Below are 17,638 nucleotides of genomic sequence, written 5' to 3' on the forward strand. Positions count from 1 at the left end.
ACAACCAAACAAAGCCGTCATTCTTAATATTTTTGGAACTTGTTCAGAAAATTGTACCTTTTCATAAAATTGTGTTGCAGATATTACTTGAATAATGAATCTCCTAATGATTTCGAAAAAAAACCCTAATTGAAAACGGCGCGTGACAGACAAGCGATTTTTCTAAATATAGAGCTATTTCTTAACTCAAAAGATTTCATTAAAGTTTTAATTTCTCTGACCATATGTTTCTGTTTCGATGGGTTACAAGAGCTGTAAATAAATATATTTTTAAACACGCATATACTTTTCAGATAGAAGTTTTGATATCAAAGGTGAAACGATTGTTTCTGAGAAAAACGTATGCGCTTTTGTCCGGCCCTCTAAAACGCCCGTGACTAAAGCTGTTTACACAAAGGTCCACCGCAGAAAAAGGCAAATTTTACCTTTTTCGCTGTTGCAGTGTTACTCCTTGAATATGTCCACCGACGAGACATTCCTCATCTTTTGCTAGGTAGGAAAGTAAAAGGAATCGATCGTGAACTTTAAGTGTATTTTCTTCTTTTTCTCAGTTATGAATAAGACCAAAGCAAAGTATCCTCCTCAAGGGGTGGGGGAGGGGGGAGTTGGGGGTAGAGAATCCCATATGAAAAGTGACGGCGGTGATCGTCTGAAATTTTGAAAGGAGCCCTTAAAAAAAGGTACCAGAAATGTTTTATAGGGGTGGTCTCAACATTTTTTTTTACCCTATAAGAAGTACCAAATCAATTGACTGACATTAACTTCCTCTCATGTTTTCACTTCAATACCCCCAAAAAGGTACCACCACGCCTTTGACAAAAGTAATTTTAGATTTAAGCACCCTAAGAGGTATCAAACCACGAATTTTAATCGCTAAAAGGTGGGATGATCTCCCCGCGACCATGGATCAAAGAATAGAACAGGGAGTGTGTGCAGTGCACCGATGCCGGGCCGGAAAATACTGACTGTCACTTACTTTGTTATCTTTCGCAGGCACCACAACGAAATACTCCACGGTTGATATGCAGTTTCGTTTCGGACAAATTTTGAAAGATGACATTCTGGTGGAAGCAGAATTGATTTTGACGTCTAAATGTTCGGGAGATATCCGCATATTTAATGCCGGCGTTTATGTCGATTAGCCTGTTTTGGTGCCAAAATGTGGATAGATACCCGCGCTTTTACCGCCTAGGGCCAGCGAGGAGTTTGGACTAAATGTGACACGGCGCTCAGAGCTTGGGATGTTTTGTCAGAAAAAGACTTACACGTTAAAGGAAAATTAATATAATGGAATTACATAATTTTAAATAAACAAGGAATAGAAGGAAGAAACAGAGCAAACGTTTAGTATACCTTTATAGCGTCTAAACACAAAATGAAACGCTGGCCACATCCTGTATAAGATACCGTATTTATTCAATTAACCACCCACCTTCGAATAAGCGCCCACCCTGAAAGCCCCAAAACTTAGTAATCGCCCGCCCCACTCCCTCCCAACAACAACAACAACAACAACAACAAAAAACATTTCTGTACTAGCCAAGCGTGAAGTATGAGGCACGTCAGTTGTGTACATGTTCTAAAATTGGTTTAAGCTACGGTAGTCAATGAACTTATAAATTAATTGTTTATGGCTTGTTCATTTTAGCTTTTGTACTTTGTTTTCTCTTGTTGAAACGAAATAAACTTGTTATCCCTTGTTTCGCTATTCTCTTGTTGAAAATGTTTTAAAAACAATAAGCGCTCGCCCTCGTTGGCCCCAAATTAAATAAGCGCACAGGGCGGTTAATCGAATAAATACGGTATTAATTTACAGGGACAGACAAAATATGGATAATGATAATCTAGATTTGTGTTCACGGAGTCAAAATAAAATGGAACTATTCAACTTGAGGTTTTAAAGTTTGAAAAACCAGGCTTGGGTGGACCAAACGACGGGTGGGTTAGGTTTTGGTCGGAGACGTAATCATCCGATATGAGGCATTATTGAACAATCTATAAGGAGCTCTTGAGAAGACCATTGTACGTGGCACAGTATTGAAATTTCCTTGTTTATAACTTGTAAAAAGTGAAAACCTCAATCGTGGTAAATGCATGTTTACCTTAATGAGTGTGATCAAAAAAGAGCAGTGAAGACTATTGCAATACTTTATTTTGTGAGTTTTTAATTGTAGCATATTTTGGGAATGATGAAATGTTTGAAACATGAAATGTTGTTGTTTACAACTGGACAGCAAATAGAGAAAACGGCGGTATGAGTGGGAAGGGATAAATCCATTGTTTTATCTCCTCATTGTACGTTGCCTGGGATGGTAAGGTTACACCTCACTGTTACGGACACCCCGATAATACGGACAGCAGCTAAATCCCCGACAAAAAATAAATTACAGACGTTTGACTGAAATATTATACATCTTGCAAAATCTCGCGTGTGCTGGAGTTTTCTCTTGTTTGTGTTGAGAACGCGCGCGCGCTTAGAAATGAAGACGTCCAAGGCGATTAAAGAATTTGCACGGAAACTCTCTTGCCTGGAGAAGGTGTCTAGGTCTAGCCCGCTTCTCTCTCATGTGACGGAGCCTTTCTATTGTGGTTTCTCACTCGAATTTAAGAATGGACACTTATGGTTGGATGCCGATCCAGCCGTCTCAACCAAAACGAGCAATTTTCTGGACCGGTTTCGACTTTAATGTCTTCTTCAGTGGATTTTTACAGATTCAGCTTGTGCGGTCGCTTACGCGCCGTTTGGTTTAGACGGCTGGATCGGCACCGAAATGATAAGCGGAAAGCGACGTGAATATTTGTCACTCTTTTAACAGAGAATTATCGAGAACGGACCAACTCTATACTATATTAAACGCTCAATGCTACGATCAAAAGCATGTGCTTACTTTTGTGAATTGAATTAGATAATATGATACTTAAGCTCAGTTCTGTTATCATCGTTTATTTTTGTCGCTGCCTGTTGTTTTATTTTCCTGCTGCCCTTTTTTTTCGAACAATGAACAGTGAATTGGCCTAACTTGCTTGTTTTCAAAAAATGTTTAAGATCCTTGATGTTACAAAGGGTTTGAGGAGGATGACATAAATTAAAGCTTACTATATTAACTAGTAGCCAGTTGACTTTTCATCTTTTCATCATTTTACAGTGTAAACAAAAATTTGCGGCTGAAGCTCAACATTTTACCCTTAAGGTTACTCTCTATTACTTCTGTACTTTCCCAAGCACTTTGTTGTTGGGAACTTGGAAAAACTGGCCAACTTTTGAAAGTTGTTATCCCTTTCTATCCGAGTCATTCGCAGTAAAACATAATTAATATTAGTTTCTGTGCACTAGTAGGGTTATTGTTAACAAAACTGAACCATTATTTTATCGATCCCACTGATTCAAATATGTTTTTTGGCCATTCAAAGTAGCACTTAAATATGTGACACAACGTACAAAGCGCGGAACTAAAACCAAGCATTGCCAATAATCATTTTCATCATTATCGTGTCTATTCCCGCCATTGCATTCAACAAAAACATAGTAACATGAAAATAGAAATTTGTAGTGGCTTACTGAAAGCTCAACATGCGAATACAAATTAGCAATAAAGGTTATTACTATTATTATTATTATTATTATTATTATTATTATTATTATTATTATTATTATTATTATTATTATTATTATTATATAAGATATATAATATCTGACTTAGGGACGCCAAAAGGGTTTCTACTTGATTCAGAGGACCCACCTAAGAAGGTGGGCTGTAGAAAGAAGAGTTATTTTCTGGAGTTCATGAATGTTGATGTTGCCAGGGATTTTGTTGGTGTAGTTTTCCATGTCCTTTTGATGGTGCCACGGGTTCCCAAAACCACCAGGACTGTTGTTGTTTTGAGCCCCCACATTCGCTCAACTTCGATTGCTTATTATTAATGTTGTTGTTGTTGTTGTTGTTGGTATTATTATTATTATTGTTATTATTATTATTATTATTATTATTATTATTATTATTATTATTATTATTATTATTATTATTATTATTAATTACTATTACTACTACTACAGCAGTGATTGCTGCTTAGCTGGTTGTCCTGGTTCTTCCTCCTGCATTTTTGGCTACAAGTAACAAAGAGTGCTAAGACTAATTAGTCTTAACACTAAATACAATAATACAGTCAATACAATTTATTTTGCTTAATGCATCACAGATACATGTAGATACACAAACAACTGTAACTAACTTGGATAATAATTAAGATTAAATACAATATTATGTTGTCAAATGTAAGAGCCCCAAGGCTAAAAAAACAGTTTCCCTTTGTAAGATTTTGTGCAACAATCTATTTACCTCAAACAAGCAGACAAATTTGCCAGTTTAAACTATTTACAATTTCTTGGATATTACATTCCTCGCAGTTTCTGATCAGATCGTCGCCTAACACTAATTACCAAGCTTTTCTCTTCAGCTGGGTATTGAATGGATACTCAGACACCTGGTTCTTCCTTGGTATTCCGCATTCTAAATTCTATTTAAACGGCTCTATTCGGAATCTAACATGTGGTCAACAAATGGTAGCATTTTGCGCTTATTGCCTCTAACCAGTGGTACGTTTCTCACTTAGCCTGTTAACAGAGAGAAACTAAGAATCCTCTTCTTTATTCTTCTCCAATCCACCACTGCGTTGTGGAATCAGCACTTGCTGAACATCTATGTACATGATTAACTGTTTCGTACCACCCAAAGTTATCTTCGCCCCGTGGTAACTTCACAGAGCCTGCGTGGGGACTGTTAAACTGACAACCTATCTGAGATCCATGATGGGAGTCAACGTGTGCGTGCCAATTATCTTTTTGAGAAAAGTGGGCCGTGCAATTATGGCAATTATAGCCTCTGATATTGATGTATTCGTACCTTTTGCATCCGTTGAAATCCAAACTCATGACGTCGATATCACTCAGTTTGGCTCTTAAGTAATCAGTGTAATTAAGTCCATCAGTGTTAAAGTTACATGTGGCGCGCACATGCGTGGAGTGGCTAGCAATGAAGTTCATCCGAGACTGCGATAAGCGAGACTTGTTCCAGGTAAAGGAATTCTGATTGACAGGGTAGTCTTTATAAAATGGCTTGTTTGAAAACTCGTTGTTGTTAGCCAAGCTGAAAGACTCGATCAGAGTCCAAATGAATCCGTTTTCAGACGTGTAATCGCAAAAGACTTCATACAATGACTTGCTAGTTGAATCAAACAAAAGATGCAGACCAGACTGGCTCCCTCTGTACTTTTCAAGTTGATCCTTACAAGATGTAGGTCTACGTTTCTTACAAAGCTTACCATAGTATTCCGCGGTACAAGTGCAGTTGAACTTGTGTTTAGCGTGGTCGCATAGCTCAGTGCACGTGCCTCCATTGGCGCACGGACTCTGGTTACAGCATTGGTTACTGCATGTTTGATCTGAGCATGCGTTGTACACTGAAATCTATAGGACAAGACGAACACATTTTAATAAGTTTCTGTGGAATAATAAAGGTAGCAACAAGTAACTACTGGAATAATGGTCAAGTAAATCAATCAAAGTAGGAATCGAAAATTTTATTAACAGGAAAAGCATAAGCTTTTTGTTCTTTTTTTATAGACAAAAAGTTCTAAACAGATAGTATTTTTGTTAGGCTTTTGTATGGATAGTATATTCTATAAATTTCGCCGTTCCAATTAGGGTATATACACTAGAAACGACAAAGAAGTGACTCAAGAACAACATACACAAATAAACATGGCCTTCTTAAAAATGAATCTTCAAACCTAACGCAACTGACACAGACATCTGGCATCTGTCACTCGGCTGTTAAGGCGTTAGTGCTTTGCAATTCAATTATTTCCAATCGTTTGCTTTTTTTTTTCTCTAAAACTATTAATTTTCCAGAACAATATTAAAACACCACTACAATGCTTGAATGATGCTTAATATTTGGCTTCACTAATTGCTAGCATAATGTAAAAAAGCCAAGTTAAAAAAAAAAAAAAGCGGAACTTAATCTTTAAGGTTTTCTTTCATTTGTTTGAGTGACGTCGTTCCAACTTCAAATATGCGTAGGTTGCAGGTGTGAGTATTCACACCAGATGAAATTAGCGAATTTTGTTATTCAACTCAATGTTCACGAGACAACTAGCCCGTCTATAGAGCGCCAAAGGCATGGTTAGTGGTAGAAGTTTACTCTAAAACTTTAATAATATATTTACTAACGAAACACTAATTGCTAGCATAATGTAAAAAAGCCAAGTTAAAAAAAAAAAAAGCGGAACTTAATCTTTAAGGTTGTCTTTCATTTGTTTGAGTGACGTCGTTCCAACTTCAAATATGCGTAGGTTGCAGGTGTGAGTATTAACACCAGATGAAATTAGCGAATTTTGTTATTCAACTCAATGTTCACGAGACAACTAGCCCGTCTATAGAGCGCCAAAGGCATGGTTAGTGGTAGAAGTTTACTCTAAAACTTTAATAATATATTTACTAACGAAACACTGTTGTCAAGTGATGGCGAAGTTAAGGCGATATTCCCGCCGTCTTTTACGATTGCTTGTTTGTTTCTTTTCTGATTTTTTTCTTTGTACCTATGACTTTTCTTCCGCCGTTTTTCTTAAATTTATCTTTCATTTGAAAGCACTTTTTAACATCTCTGCAAGCGCTAGTGCTGTATAATTAACTATTGTGATATTGCTTTTGAAATGGGCAGAAGTTTTAACTTAGATTCATCAGAATCGGTAACAAAAGCGTGGAAATTAATGACCCTTCAATATTTTGGTGTAATAAAAGAAATCCTCCCATCATTCAACTGAGGATTTAAGCCCTGGGCTTTTTATACGAACTTTTTGTGTAGTTTAGCTAGTTAAAACTTTGCATAAGCACACAAATAGTGTATACTTCGTAGTAATTACTGATTATGAAATAATTGTTGTTCCGTTCTAGTTAATTCTTGAATTTCTCGTCTCTATGCCCTGTAATAGTAAAAATATCTTTTCATTACTTTATATTTTGAAAATGTATACTCAAAAATCTGCAACAACTGCTTGCACATGCGTACAATTTAAATAAGAATCTCGCTTTCTAGTAGCCATATGTTGTCGTTGCCGTTGCCGTCGTCGTTGCTTAAGCTCCAGTACTTACAACTGGACAACACACCCGTTGACTTTTCATTCATAGAAACGTCGGCGCCATGATCTAACTATCCCTTACCCGGTTCACAAACTCATTATCCATATCAAAATAAGTGTATCCATCTTCACTGATGAAGTCATCTGGAGCCGAACTCCTGTCTTCATCCAGTAACTCACAGCGATTGTTCCACATTTGATATGCTTGGCACCTGCATCTCTCATCAAAGCATCTCACATGACAGTCAAACGTTTTCTTGACGGTGAAGTTCTTAAAGCTGTGACCCAGTATGGCACGATGTTTTATTCCTGTTTGGCCAAAAGTACCGCTACTCTGCTCACATTTCCCTTGACAGTCTGCAGTGCCTAACTTCAGAGCGTGCAAAATGAGTAGCAATAGAACGAGAAGAACACCCTTTGATAATTCCATGGTATAGCTTTGGATTCATCAGTCGTTAAGGCACATAAAATGATCGTTACCGTGATAAGTCAAAATTAATTTTGACATTTTCCTTGTATGATGCAAAATATTAATTACAATACAGACGATTTATGTTTCTTGGAGGCAAGGCCTTTAAAGTCTTATTAACATAAACTTCACCTGCCGTTGAACAAACTATGGGTGCATGAATTTCGAAGCGAAATGTCGGAAGATGAGATCTGATCGCAAAAGATGACCAACAAACTGAAAAACTACTTTTAAAGGTTGGAAAAATCTTTATTAACTATAAAAGCGTCTTTGAAAAATTATTTGAATTAGCACTCTAAATATTGATAAAAAAAAAAAATAAAGGTTTGCCGTCATATTTTAATTAGATAACAACTTAGCTGTTTATTTAATTTCTTTTTTCTGTTTCCAGGGGCCCGTTTTCTCGAAAGTCCCGGTAACTTCCGGGCCCCTTAACTTATCGGGGCCGTTATCGGGAAACTTTACCGGGCCCGATAATGCGTTTCTCGAAGCACCCGTAAACTTTCCCGGTAATTTCCGGGCCCGGTAAAATAGAAGCCATTGCCAGGCTCTTGCGCGCTTCACGCTCGTTCGCAAGAGAAGGAGAACGACTTAGGACTACACCAATCCATTCGATTCATTTGAGAAAAGCACGGTTATGGATGAGACAGGATTGTCTTCATGCTTTTTGAAGGACAATACAATACGTTCTAAGTTTAACTTTTTCGTTTTATCAAAGGGGAGCAACCAAGAGAGATCACTATTTTGCATCGTGCATGGTATCGGCAATTACTTTCAGGAAACTCCCTGATGCAAAATAGAACCTGAAAAGGATTATGAATGTTATCATCATGAATTCTTGTTGTGAGCATCAAACTAATAGTCAGGATCAGTATGTAATTCCTTCAAAGTTGTAGAAGAGATGAAGCTAAGCAAGCTATGGCGATCGCCGGGGAAACAGTGTCTGCGTGATGTCCTATTTCAACGCCTATTTCAACAGTTTGTACTGATACAAATTTATTTTTAGCAGCCTTAGTATAGAGAATATTTGGAATAAGGAAGGATCTTATACAAGTTTTAAAATTCAATTGCTATAGTTGACTGGCGTGATTTGATCGTGACTTCTCCGGCAGACATCAAGCACTATTTTCAATGATCCGAAATCGGCTTTTGTATACTACCACAAGGCTCGATCAATTGAAATGCGACTGAAACTATTTTGCGAAAAGTAGAACGATTTTTAAGTTCTTTATTCTCGTTTATCTATCGTGTGTAAGCTTCTTATTCTTCATCCCTCTAGCTAATGCAGCAAACACTGCATTTGTGTATTTTGAGGACGGCGCACAATTCGACTCTCATCGCGATCGCTCTGTTTATATCAATGGTTATGTTTACATTTATCTCAGTGCAGCATGTCAGATTTCTAACTTCCTCTTTCTTATGAAAATTCTGCACATTACAAGAAAGCAAACAATATCGCTTACGGTAGGATTAATTTTGAATGACAGGAACCCATTTTATGCTAAAAAGGAAGCCATTTCGAAGTAATAATGTGCGGCGAGTGAGCCGTGTTTACATGACAAAATATTTATTTTTTCTTCCGCCGTTGGTTGATAATTTATAACAATAAAATAGTAATAATTTCAAATTTATATAGCGCCCATATGCAAACACCCTAAGCGCTTTTCAAACATCTAAAACAACACTTACAGCAACAACAACAATAATAGTACTACGCCTGTATTCACGTTTGCTTCCGGAGCCAGCGGGCAGCTTCTCGCTTTATTTCTCCGCAATTCGTCTCCAAGTTCATTCACGAGCCACTTGATTCTCGCTCGCAAAAGCCTGAATCTTTCTATGACTTCACAGTCAGCCATGTCGGCCAGAATTAGTCGTCTTTGACAAGACCGAGGTCTTCTAACTAAACAAAAAAGTCCGCCTCCGGCCGCCATTTTGTTTAGTGTCGCAACATTTGCGATTTCCCGGTAAGTTTACAGGAGGTCATGAACTCCCGTAAATTACCGGGCAAGTTACCGGGAAATTTACTGGGATCGTAAATAACGGGAGTTTCGAGAAACACCTGTAAACTTATCGGGGACTTAACGGGCCCGATAAGTGACCGGGACTTTCGAGAAACGGGCTCCAGGCCGAGTAGGAGGCTGAGTTTAGCAAAAAATTCATGATCACTGTGAAGGATTTTATTTTTATAAGTGCCACGTTATTTTTCACCCTACCACAAACGTTAAACAAATAAATAAGTGGAGAACTGCCAGCAACACCCAACCAGAATATTTACTCAGGGTGTCAAGTGGTTTTAGAGTCATATTTTATAGTAAGGTAAAGGTAAAATCACACAAGAGCCTAAGGGGCCCACACGGCAGGAGCTTAGCCCGGTTTCTGTAGCATGAAGCAACTGTGAGTATTGCTGCTCCCCCTGGATGGGATGCTAGTCCATCGCAGGATTACCCCCAGCGAGTATATCGCCGGTACCCATTTATACACCTGTTTCTTGTCTAAGGAAACAACACAGCAATGAAGAGACCAACCTGGCCTCGAACCAACGATCCTCAGATCCTCCGACCGTCCGATCGAAAGTCTGACGCGCTAACCACTACACCACCGCGCCTCCACTCATATTTTATAGTAGTGTAGGACATTTCTTTTCCAAAATAAAGGACAATTTTAAGGAAAATTCTGAAAATATAGGACACAAAAAAGTTACATTCCTTTCCACTCCTCGTCACAAATAGACAGCTTTGGCATCTCATGGTGCCAGGTGACTGTTCTAAATATTATATGTGAAATTAAGATTAGAGAAAGTAATTTATTTAAACACTTTTGGCAGTCCCTAGGCTGAATTACGGATAATTAAATTGGGCAACGCAGAAAATGGTAAAAAGACTAAAACCTCACATTCTATACTCAGAAACATTGCAACCACAAAAGATAGATACAAACAATCGCTAGTGTACAGCCTTGCGAAAAAAAGAAAAATACATGGAATTTCTGTGTTGTTTTTTGTTAGCCATCACTTTACTTTTAATAACATTGGCCGGAAAAAGTCTCCACAATCTAACAATTGTTCCTTTACTTATTATTTTTGGGGGAAATGCCCTTCCCTCTCGTGCAAACTTTTGTCAAGAAGCTCATGTTTAAGACTCTCCACACTTCTTTTCTTTTCTCTGACTTTAGCCAATCCATTGGTACTTTTCTCGCTTAATCTTGAGGTAGTTTCTATCATTAGTTCTGCACTGATATCTGCCTTGTCGTTCAGCAGTTCCCAACAAAAGAGAGTTTGTTTCTGATTCTAACTTCTTGCCTTCCTAAACAGGTTTCTTTTTTGGCAGAAGAGAAGTATTTTTCCCATCAGAGCATACATTCCCTGCTTTCGTTTTGCACCTTCTGCTTTCTCCTCTTCTTTAATTTGCCTTTCTTTCCCATTCTGCTTCTTCCCCGAGCTTTCTTTGATAAAAAAAATATTAGCTGAGTCTTCAAACTAAAAATTATATTTGTCAGTTTAAAATATTTGCAATTTCTTGAATATTTCGTTTTTTAAGTGTTGGAGTTGGTAAAACAAACCGTCGTCATTACTTTTTCAACCTTTCATCTACAACTTTTTGTCTAGCTACCTAGCTAGCTACTACCAGACGGTCTGTAATACCAGCGCATGTAACAAACAGGTAACAAACTTGTGCTGCACAAAGAGTTCTAGCTCATTTATTACCTTTCATCAAGGGCACAGTGGGTAAATGGACTTATTTCGTATTATAGCAATGTATATAATTATATTATATTCTAAATAGGGTGTTTACTCTAGAAACGACAAAGAAGTGAATTAAGTTAGAACAACATACAAGCTCCGTATACGTATCAAAACATAAAGTATATCCATCTTCATTGATGAAGTCATCTGGAGCCGAACTCCTGTCTTCATCCAGTAACTCACAGCGATTGTTCCACATTTGATATGTTTGGAACCTGCATCTCTCATCGAGGCATTTCACATGACAATCAAACGTTTTCTTCACAGTGAAGTTCTTAAAGCTGTGACCCAATATGGCACGATGTTTCATTCCTGTTTGGCCAAAACCACCACGACTCTGCTCACATTTCCCTTGACAATCTGCAGTGCCTAACTTTAGAGCGTGCAAAATGAGTAGCAATAGATAATGTTTTAATAAGCTTGGCTGGAAAAAGTTTCTTCAATCTGACAACTTTTCCATTACTTGTTATTTTGGGGGAAATGCCCCTACCCTCTCATGCAAACTTTGGTCAAGAAGCTTACGTTTACGACTCTCCGCATTTCTTTGCTTTCTTCTGATGGATCAGCCGATTCATTGTTTTAACAATAAAAGTTTCTCACTTAGTCTTGAGCTAATTTCTATCACTAGCTAGTCTGCAATGATGTCTGCGTTGTTCTTCTTATTGGTGGAATCCTTAAGCTTTTCATTTCCATGCTTCAGCAGTTCCCCAATACAAGAAAGTTTGCCTCTTATGCTAACGTCTTGCTCACATAAAAGGTCCCTTTTGCTAGAAGAGAAACGTTTGTGTTTGGCTTCAGAGCATCCTACGGGTCACGGGTCAACACTAATTTTAATATTGACAATATGAGTACAATCCACTAGCATTTTCTGTGAATTTTGGTCATCATTCATTTTGCTTGGACTAATTATAACATTTGATTACTGAAGTACATGTAAGTAAGACTTTTAAGGACATTAAGTTGATAAGAAAAAGAAAAAAGCATTTAAATTCATGCTGATGCGCTGAAATGTGAACCCCTCCCTTTAAGTTTTTAACAGCAATGGTGTCTAATAAACGGTCATTATTATTCTGTTCAGCTACGCATGCTTATCGGAATAATTTCCTAAAACCAAGAGATGATAACATAAAACAGGCGTTCAGATACCTGATTCTTCCTTGGTATGTGCACATTCTACATTCTATTTAATAGGCTCTATCTGAAATATTTAAAATGGTCAAAAAAATGACCACCACATATTGCTTCTAACCAGTCGTATTACTCTCACTTCGTCTATTAATATACATAAACTGAATATCCACTTCACGTCACTTCTTGCCTACACTTCTTGTTCTCCAATCCACCACTGCGTTGTAGAATTAGCGCTTGCTGAGCATCTATGTACGTGATTAATTGATTCGTACCATCCAAAGTTATCCTCGCCACTCCTCATCTTCACAGCGCCAGCGAAGGGACTGCTAAACTGACAACCTTTCTGAGATCCGTGATCGGAGTCAACGTGTGTGTGCCATTTATTTCTTTGAACAAATTGGGCCGTGCAATTATGGCAATTATAGCCCCTGATATTGATGTATTCATACATTTTGCATCCGTCGAAATTCAAACTCATGACGTCGATATCACTCAGTTTGGCTCTTAAGTAATCAGTGTAATTAAGTCCATCAGTGTTAAAGTTACATGTAGCGCGCACATGGGTGGAGTGGCTAGCTATGGAGTTCATCCATGACCACTATAAGCGAAACTTATTCCAGGTAAAGGAATTCTGATTGACAGGGTAGTCTTCATAAAATGGCTTTTTTGCAAACTCGTGGTTGTTAGCCAAGCTGAAAGACTCGATCAGAGTCCAAATGAATCCGTTTTCAGACGTGTAACAAACAGATAGTGTTTTTGTTAGGCTTTTGTACATTATGGTTTTGGTTCGTTACTGACATGTTACCACTTATTGTTTTCCGGTCAAATGCTCGGTTAACCCAAAAGTCACTAAAATGCTCGGAGAATATATTTTATAAGTTTCGCCTTTTTAATAACGGTGTTTACTCTAGAAACGACAAAGAAGTGAATTAAGAACAACATACAGAAGGAAACATGGCCGCCTTTAATTCGACTTTTCAAACCTAATGCAACTGACATCTGGCATCCGTCACTCGGCTGTTAAGGCTGGAGTGCTTGGCGGTTCGATTACTGCAACTCGATTTGAAGTTTAGTTTTCATTTTGCTTTTGTTTTCTCTAAAACAATTAATATTCCAGAACAAAAACACCACTAAAATGCTCGAATGATGCTTAAAGTGCACCTAACCCCAAAATGTTTTTTTTCTCTTAAATAAATCTTTGCACCTGTTCGAAACATATTGCGCTATTTAGCGCCTTTTTTAACCAAATCTTGACTTTTTATAGGCTGTAAAAGTTACGAAATCTAGCCATCATCTGTCCCATGACCGAGCTAGTAAGGGGAATGGGTCTATTCCTTACTTGACGTCACAAACTGATTTGCATTGTATCAAGTCTTTGTGAAAATGCATGCAAAGCAGTTTGTGACGTCAAGTAAGGAATAGACCCATGCCCCTTACTAGCTCGGTCATGGGACAAATGATGGCTAGATTTCGTAACTTTTACAGCCTATAAAAAGTCAAGATTTGGTCGAAAAAAGGCGCAAAAAGGCTCAATACGTTTCGAACAGGTGCAAAGATTTATTTAAGCGAAAACAAAAATTGGGGTTAGGTGCACTTTAATATTTTGCTTCACTAACTGCTAGCATAATGTAAAAAAGCCAAGTTAAAAACAAAAATCACATAATTTTCACAACCTTAACATTTAGTTCTTGGGTTGTCTTTTACTTGTTTGAGTGGCGTCCTTCCAACTTCAACTTTGCGTAGGTTGCAGGTGTGAGTATTCACACCAGATGGAATTAACGAATTTTGTTATTCAACTCAATGTTCACGGGACAACTAGCCTGTTTATGGAGCGCAAAAGGCATGTTAGTGGGAGAAGTTTACTCTGAAACTTTAATAATATATTTATTAACGAACCACTGTTGTCAAGTGATGGTAAAGTTAAGGCGATATTGCAGCCGTCTGTTCCGATTGTTTTTCTCTTTTTAATTTCTCTTCCGTTTGACAGTTCTTTTGAACATCTTTGCAAACTCTAATGCTGTGTAATTAACTATGTTATGATTGCTACTGAAATGGACATAAGTTTTCACTTAAATTAATCAGAATTGGTAACAAAAGCTGGGAAATAAATGCCCCTCCAATATTTTGGTATAATAAAATAAAACCTCCCATTATTCAACTGAGGATTTAAGCCCTGGGCTTTTAAGACGAACTTTTTGTAAAGTTTGGCTAGATAAATTTTGCATTAGCAAACTAAAAGTGTAAACTACTAATTATGAAATATTTCTCGTTCAGTTCTAGTTAATTCTTGAATTTCTCGTCTCTATGCCCTGAAATAGTAAAAATCTCTTTTCATTATTTATTTTTTTTTGGAAGATACAGCCTAAATCTTTTTATTTGTCACAACCACCGCTTGCTTGTTCACTTACACATGCGTACTATTTGAGTAATAATTTCGTTTTCTATCAGCCATGTTAGGGAGCTTAAGCAACGACGACGGCAACGGCAACGAAAACGTCACCTAAAAATATATCTTTATTTCATTTGTGCTACTTTGCGATTATTTCAACTCGCTTAACTTTTACAAAAATGCCGAATTACCCAGGAATCAAATTGAAAAGAGTGGTGTACAAGTTAAGAAAGAAAATGAAAAATTCACCGTCGTGCGTTCACGTTCTTCACAAAACCTTAAATGTGGTCATTCCACGCTGTTGTTTTGCAGAGGACGGAAAAGAAATGTACCAAAATGTAAAACGCATGTGCAGAGCGATTGTTTTTGCGCCATTCAACCGACCGCGTTGTCGTTGCCGTTACCGTCGTCGTATGCCTAAGCTCCCAAGTACTTACAACTGTACAAAACATCCGTTGATCTAACTATCCCTTACCCGGTTCACAAACTCATTATCCATATCAAAATAAGTGTATCCATCTTCACTGATGAAGTCATCTGGAGCCGAACTCCTGTCCTTATCCAGTAACTCACAGCGATTGTTCCACATTTGATATGCTTGGCACCTGCATCTCTCATCGAAGCATTTCACATGACAATCAAACGTTTTCTTCACGGTGAAGTTCTCAAAGCTGTGACCCAGTATGGCAAGATTTTTCATTTCTGTCTGGCCAAAGCTACCACTACTCTGCTCACATTTCCCTTGACAATCTCCAGCACTTAACTTCAGAGCGTGCAAAATGAGTAGCAATAGAACGAGAGGAACGCCCATTGATAATTCCATGGTATAGCATTAGATTAATCAGTCGTTAAGGTACATAGAATGATCGTTACCGTGATAAGTCAAAATTAATTATGAAATTTTGCTTGTATGATGCATAATATTACTTACAATACAGAAGATTTATGTTTCCTGGAGGCAAGGCTCTTAAAATCTTATTTACATATAATTTTCACCTGCCGTTCAACAAACTATGGGTGCATGAAATTCGAAGCGAAATTTCGGAAAAGGAGAACCGACCGCAAACGATGGTAAAAAATCACTGAAAAGACACTTTGAAAGCTTTGGACAAACCATTAAACGTAAAAATGAATGTTCAGAAAGTAGCAAGAAGCATTTTTCATATGTCTTTATTAACTATAAAGCGTTTTTGAAAAATTATTTGAATTAGCAGTGTACATATTGAAGAAAAAAAAAAGGTTTGCAGTCATATTTTAATTAGATAACAACTTAGCCGTTCATTTAATTTTTTTCTGTTTCCACTGGTCGGGTCGACCAACAAATTCATGATCACTGTGAAGGATTTTACTTTTATAACTGCCACGTTAGTTTTTCACCCTACCACAGACGTTAAACAAATAAATAAGTGGAGAAAGTCCTGAACTGCCAGCAGCACCCAACCAGAACATTTAAGCAGGGTGTCAAGTGGTTTTAGATTCATATTTTATAGTAGTGTAGGACAATTCTTTTCCAAAATAAAGGACAATTTTTAGGAAAATTCTGAAAATATAGGACACAAAAAAGTTACATTCCTTTCCACTCCTCGTCAACGTTTTCCACAAATAGACAGTTTTAGCATCTTATGGGGCCAGCTGACTGTTCTAAATATTATATCTAAACTAATGTTAAATTGAGAAAAGAGATAGTAATTTATTTTAACACTCCTGGTAGGCCCTAGGCTAAATTACGGATAATCTACAAATTGGGCAAAGCAGAAAATGGTAAAAATACTAAAACTCCCATTCTAAAGCCAGAAAAATTGCAACCACAAAAGATAGATACAAACAATCGCTAGTGTACAGCCTTGCAAAAACAAAAAACAAATACATGGAATTTCTGTGTTCTTTTTGGTTAGCCATCAGTTTACTTTTAATCAGATTGGCTGGAAAAAGTTTATTCAATCTAACAATTTTTCCTTGTTATTTTTTGGGGAAATGCCCCTCCCTTTCATGCAAACTTTGGTCAAGAAGCTCATGTTTATGACTCTCCACACTTGTTTACTTTACTCAGACCTCAGCCAGGGAAATCTTTGGACATCTTAAAATAATTTTTTTAATAACTTGTATCGATCGGTCCGTTCAAACAATAACCACGACTTCCAATCTATAATGCCTAACAAGAGCTCATACAGTACTTTTCCCGTTAATCAGTTTATCCGGTTAATGTTCATGAATGTGAACGTGTTGTTTTGCCGGATGGTGTGTCGTACTAATGTACGGAGTTCCACTGCAAACTCAGACTGATTTTGTTGAAAAACAAGAAAAATCATTCTATAGCGTTTTCGCTGTTTGACTTACAATAAGATATAAATTAATTCAAATTAAGAAACAAAATAGCCAAAGCTAGCATTTCTTGGAAGGTGACAATTAACCAATAAATTAAACGATATCAACATCCTATTTTCTTTTCTTTTCTATTTTTTAAAGCCCCATCCGCCATCCGTCATCCGCCGTCCGCATCTGCCCGTCCCGTATCCTCGTTTTACAGAGTCCCAGAGTACGCAGGAGAATTACTGGAATGTGCGTGCGCATATTTTCTGTGGTTTAATTTGCAGCAACGCTTTTTTAATTTGCAGCAACTTGTTTAAAAATTTGCAGCAGCTTTTATAAATTTGCAGCAACTTTTATAAATTTGCAGCAACATTTACAAATTTGCAGCAACCTTTATAAATTTGCAGCAACTTTTATAAATTTGCAGCAACCTTCATAAATTTGCAGCAACTTTTATAAA

The 17,638-nt window shown here is 37.3% G+C and overlaps 1 protein-coding gene across 1 annotated transcript; it reads right to left on the reverse strand.

The window, feature by feature from the left end:
• Positions 1 to 4,645: 4,645 nt before the first annotated feature.
• LOC146461319 (uncharacterized) lies at positions 4,646 to 7,333 on the reverse strand. Its single transcript, XM_085086947.1, has 2 exons — positions 7,210 to 7,333; positions 4,646 to 5,457 (listed from the first exon to the last, which is right to left on the reverse strand). Exons 1-2 carry the CDS (start codon positions 7,331 to 7,333, stop codon positions 4,646 to 4,648), a joined length of 936 nt encoding a protein of 311 aa, XP_084943073.1.
• Positions 7,334 to 17,638: the final 10,305 nt, after the last annotated feature.

The sequence above is a fragment of the Pavona decussata genome, unplaced genomic scaffold (genome assembly GCF_977016875.1).
Source record: "Pavona decussata unplaced genomic scaffold, jaPavDecu1.1 SCAFFOLD_199, whole genome shotgun sequence".
In the NCBI taxonomy this organism is placed as follows: Eukaryota; Metazoa; Cnidaria; class Anthozoa; order Scleractinia; family Agariciidae; genus Pavona; species Pavona decussata.

What these genes read in the sequence shown, in the direction of transcription:
- LOC146461319 (XM_085086947.1), bottom strand. Translation starts at nt 7,333, where the DNA reads ATGTGGAACAATCGCTGTGAGTTACTGGATGAAGACAGGAGTTCGGCT. An exon ending in TGTGAACCGGGTAAGGGATA is followed by an intron (nt 5,458 to 7,209) that starts GTTAGATCATGG and finishes TATAGATTTCAG; the next exon opens with TGTACAACGCATGCTCAGAT.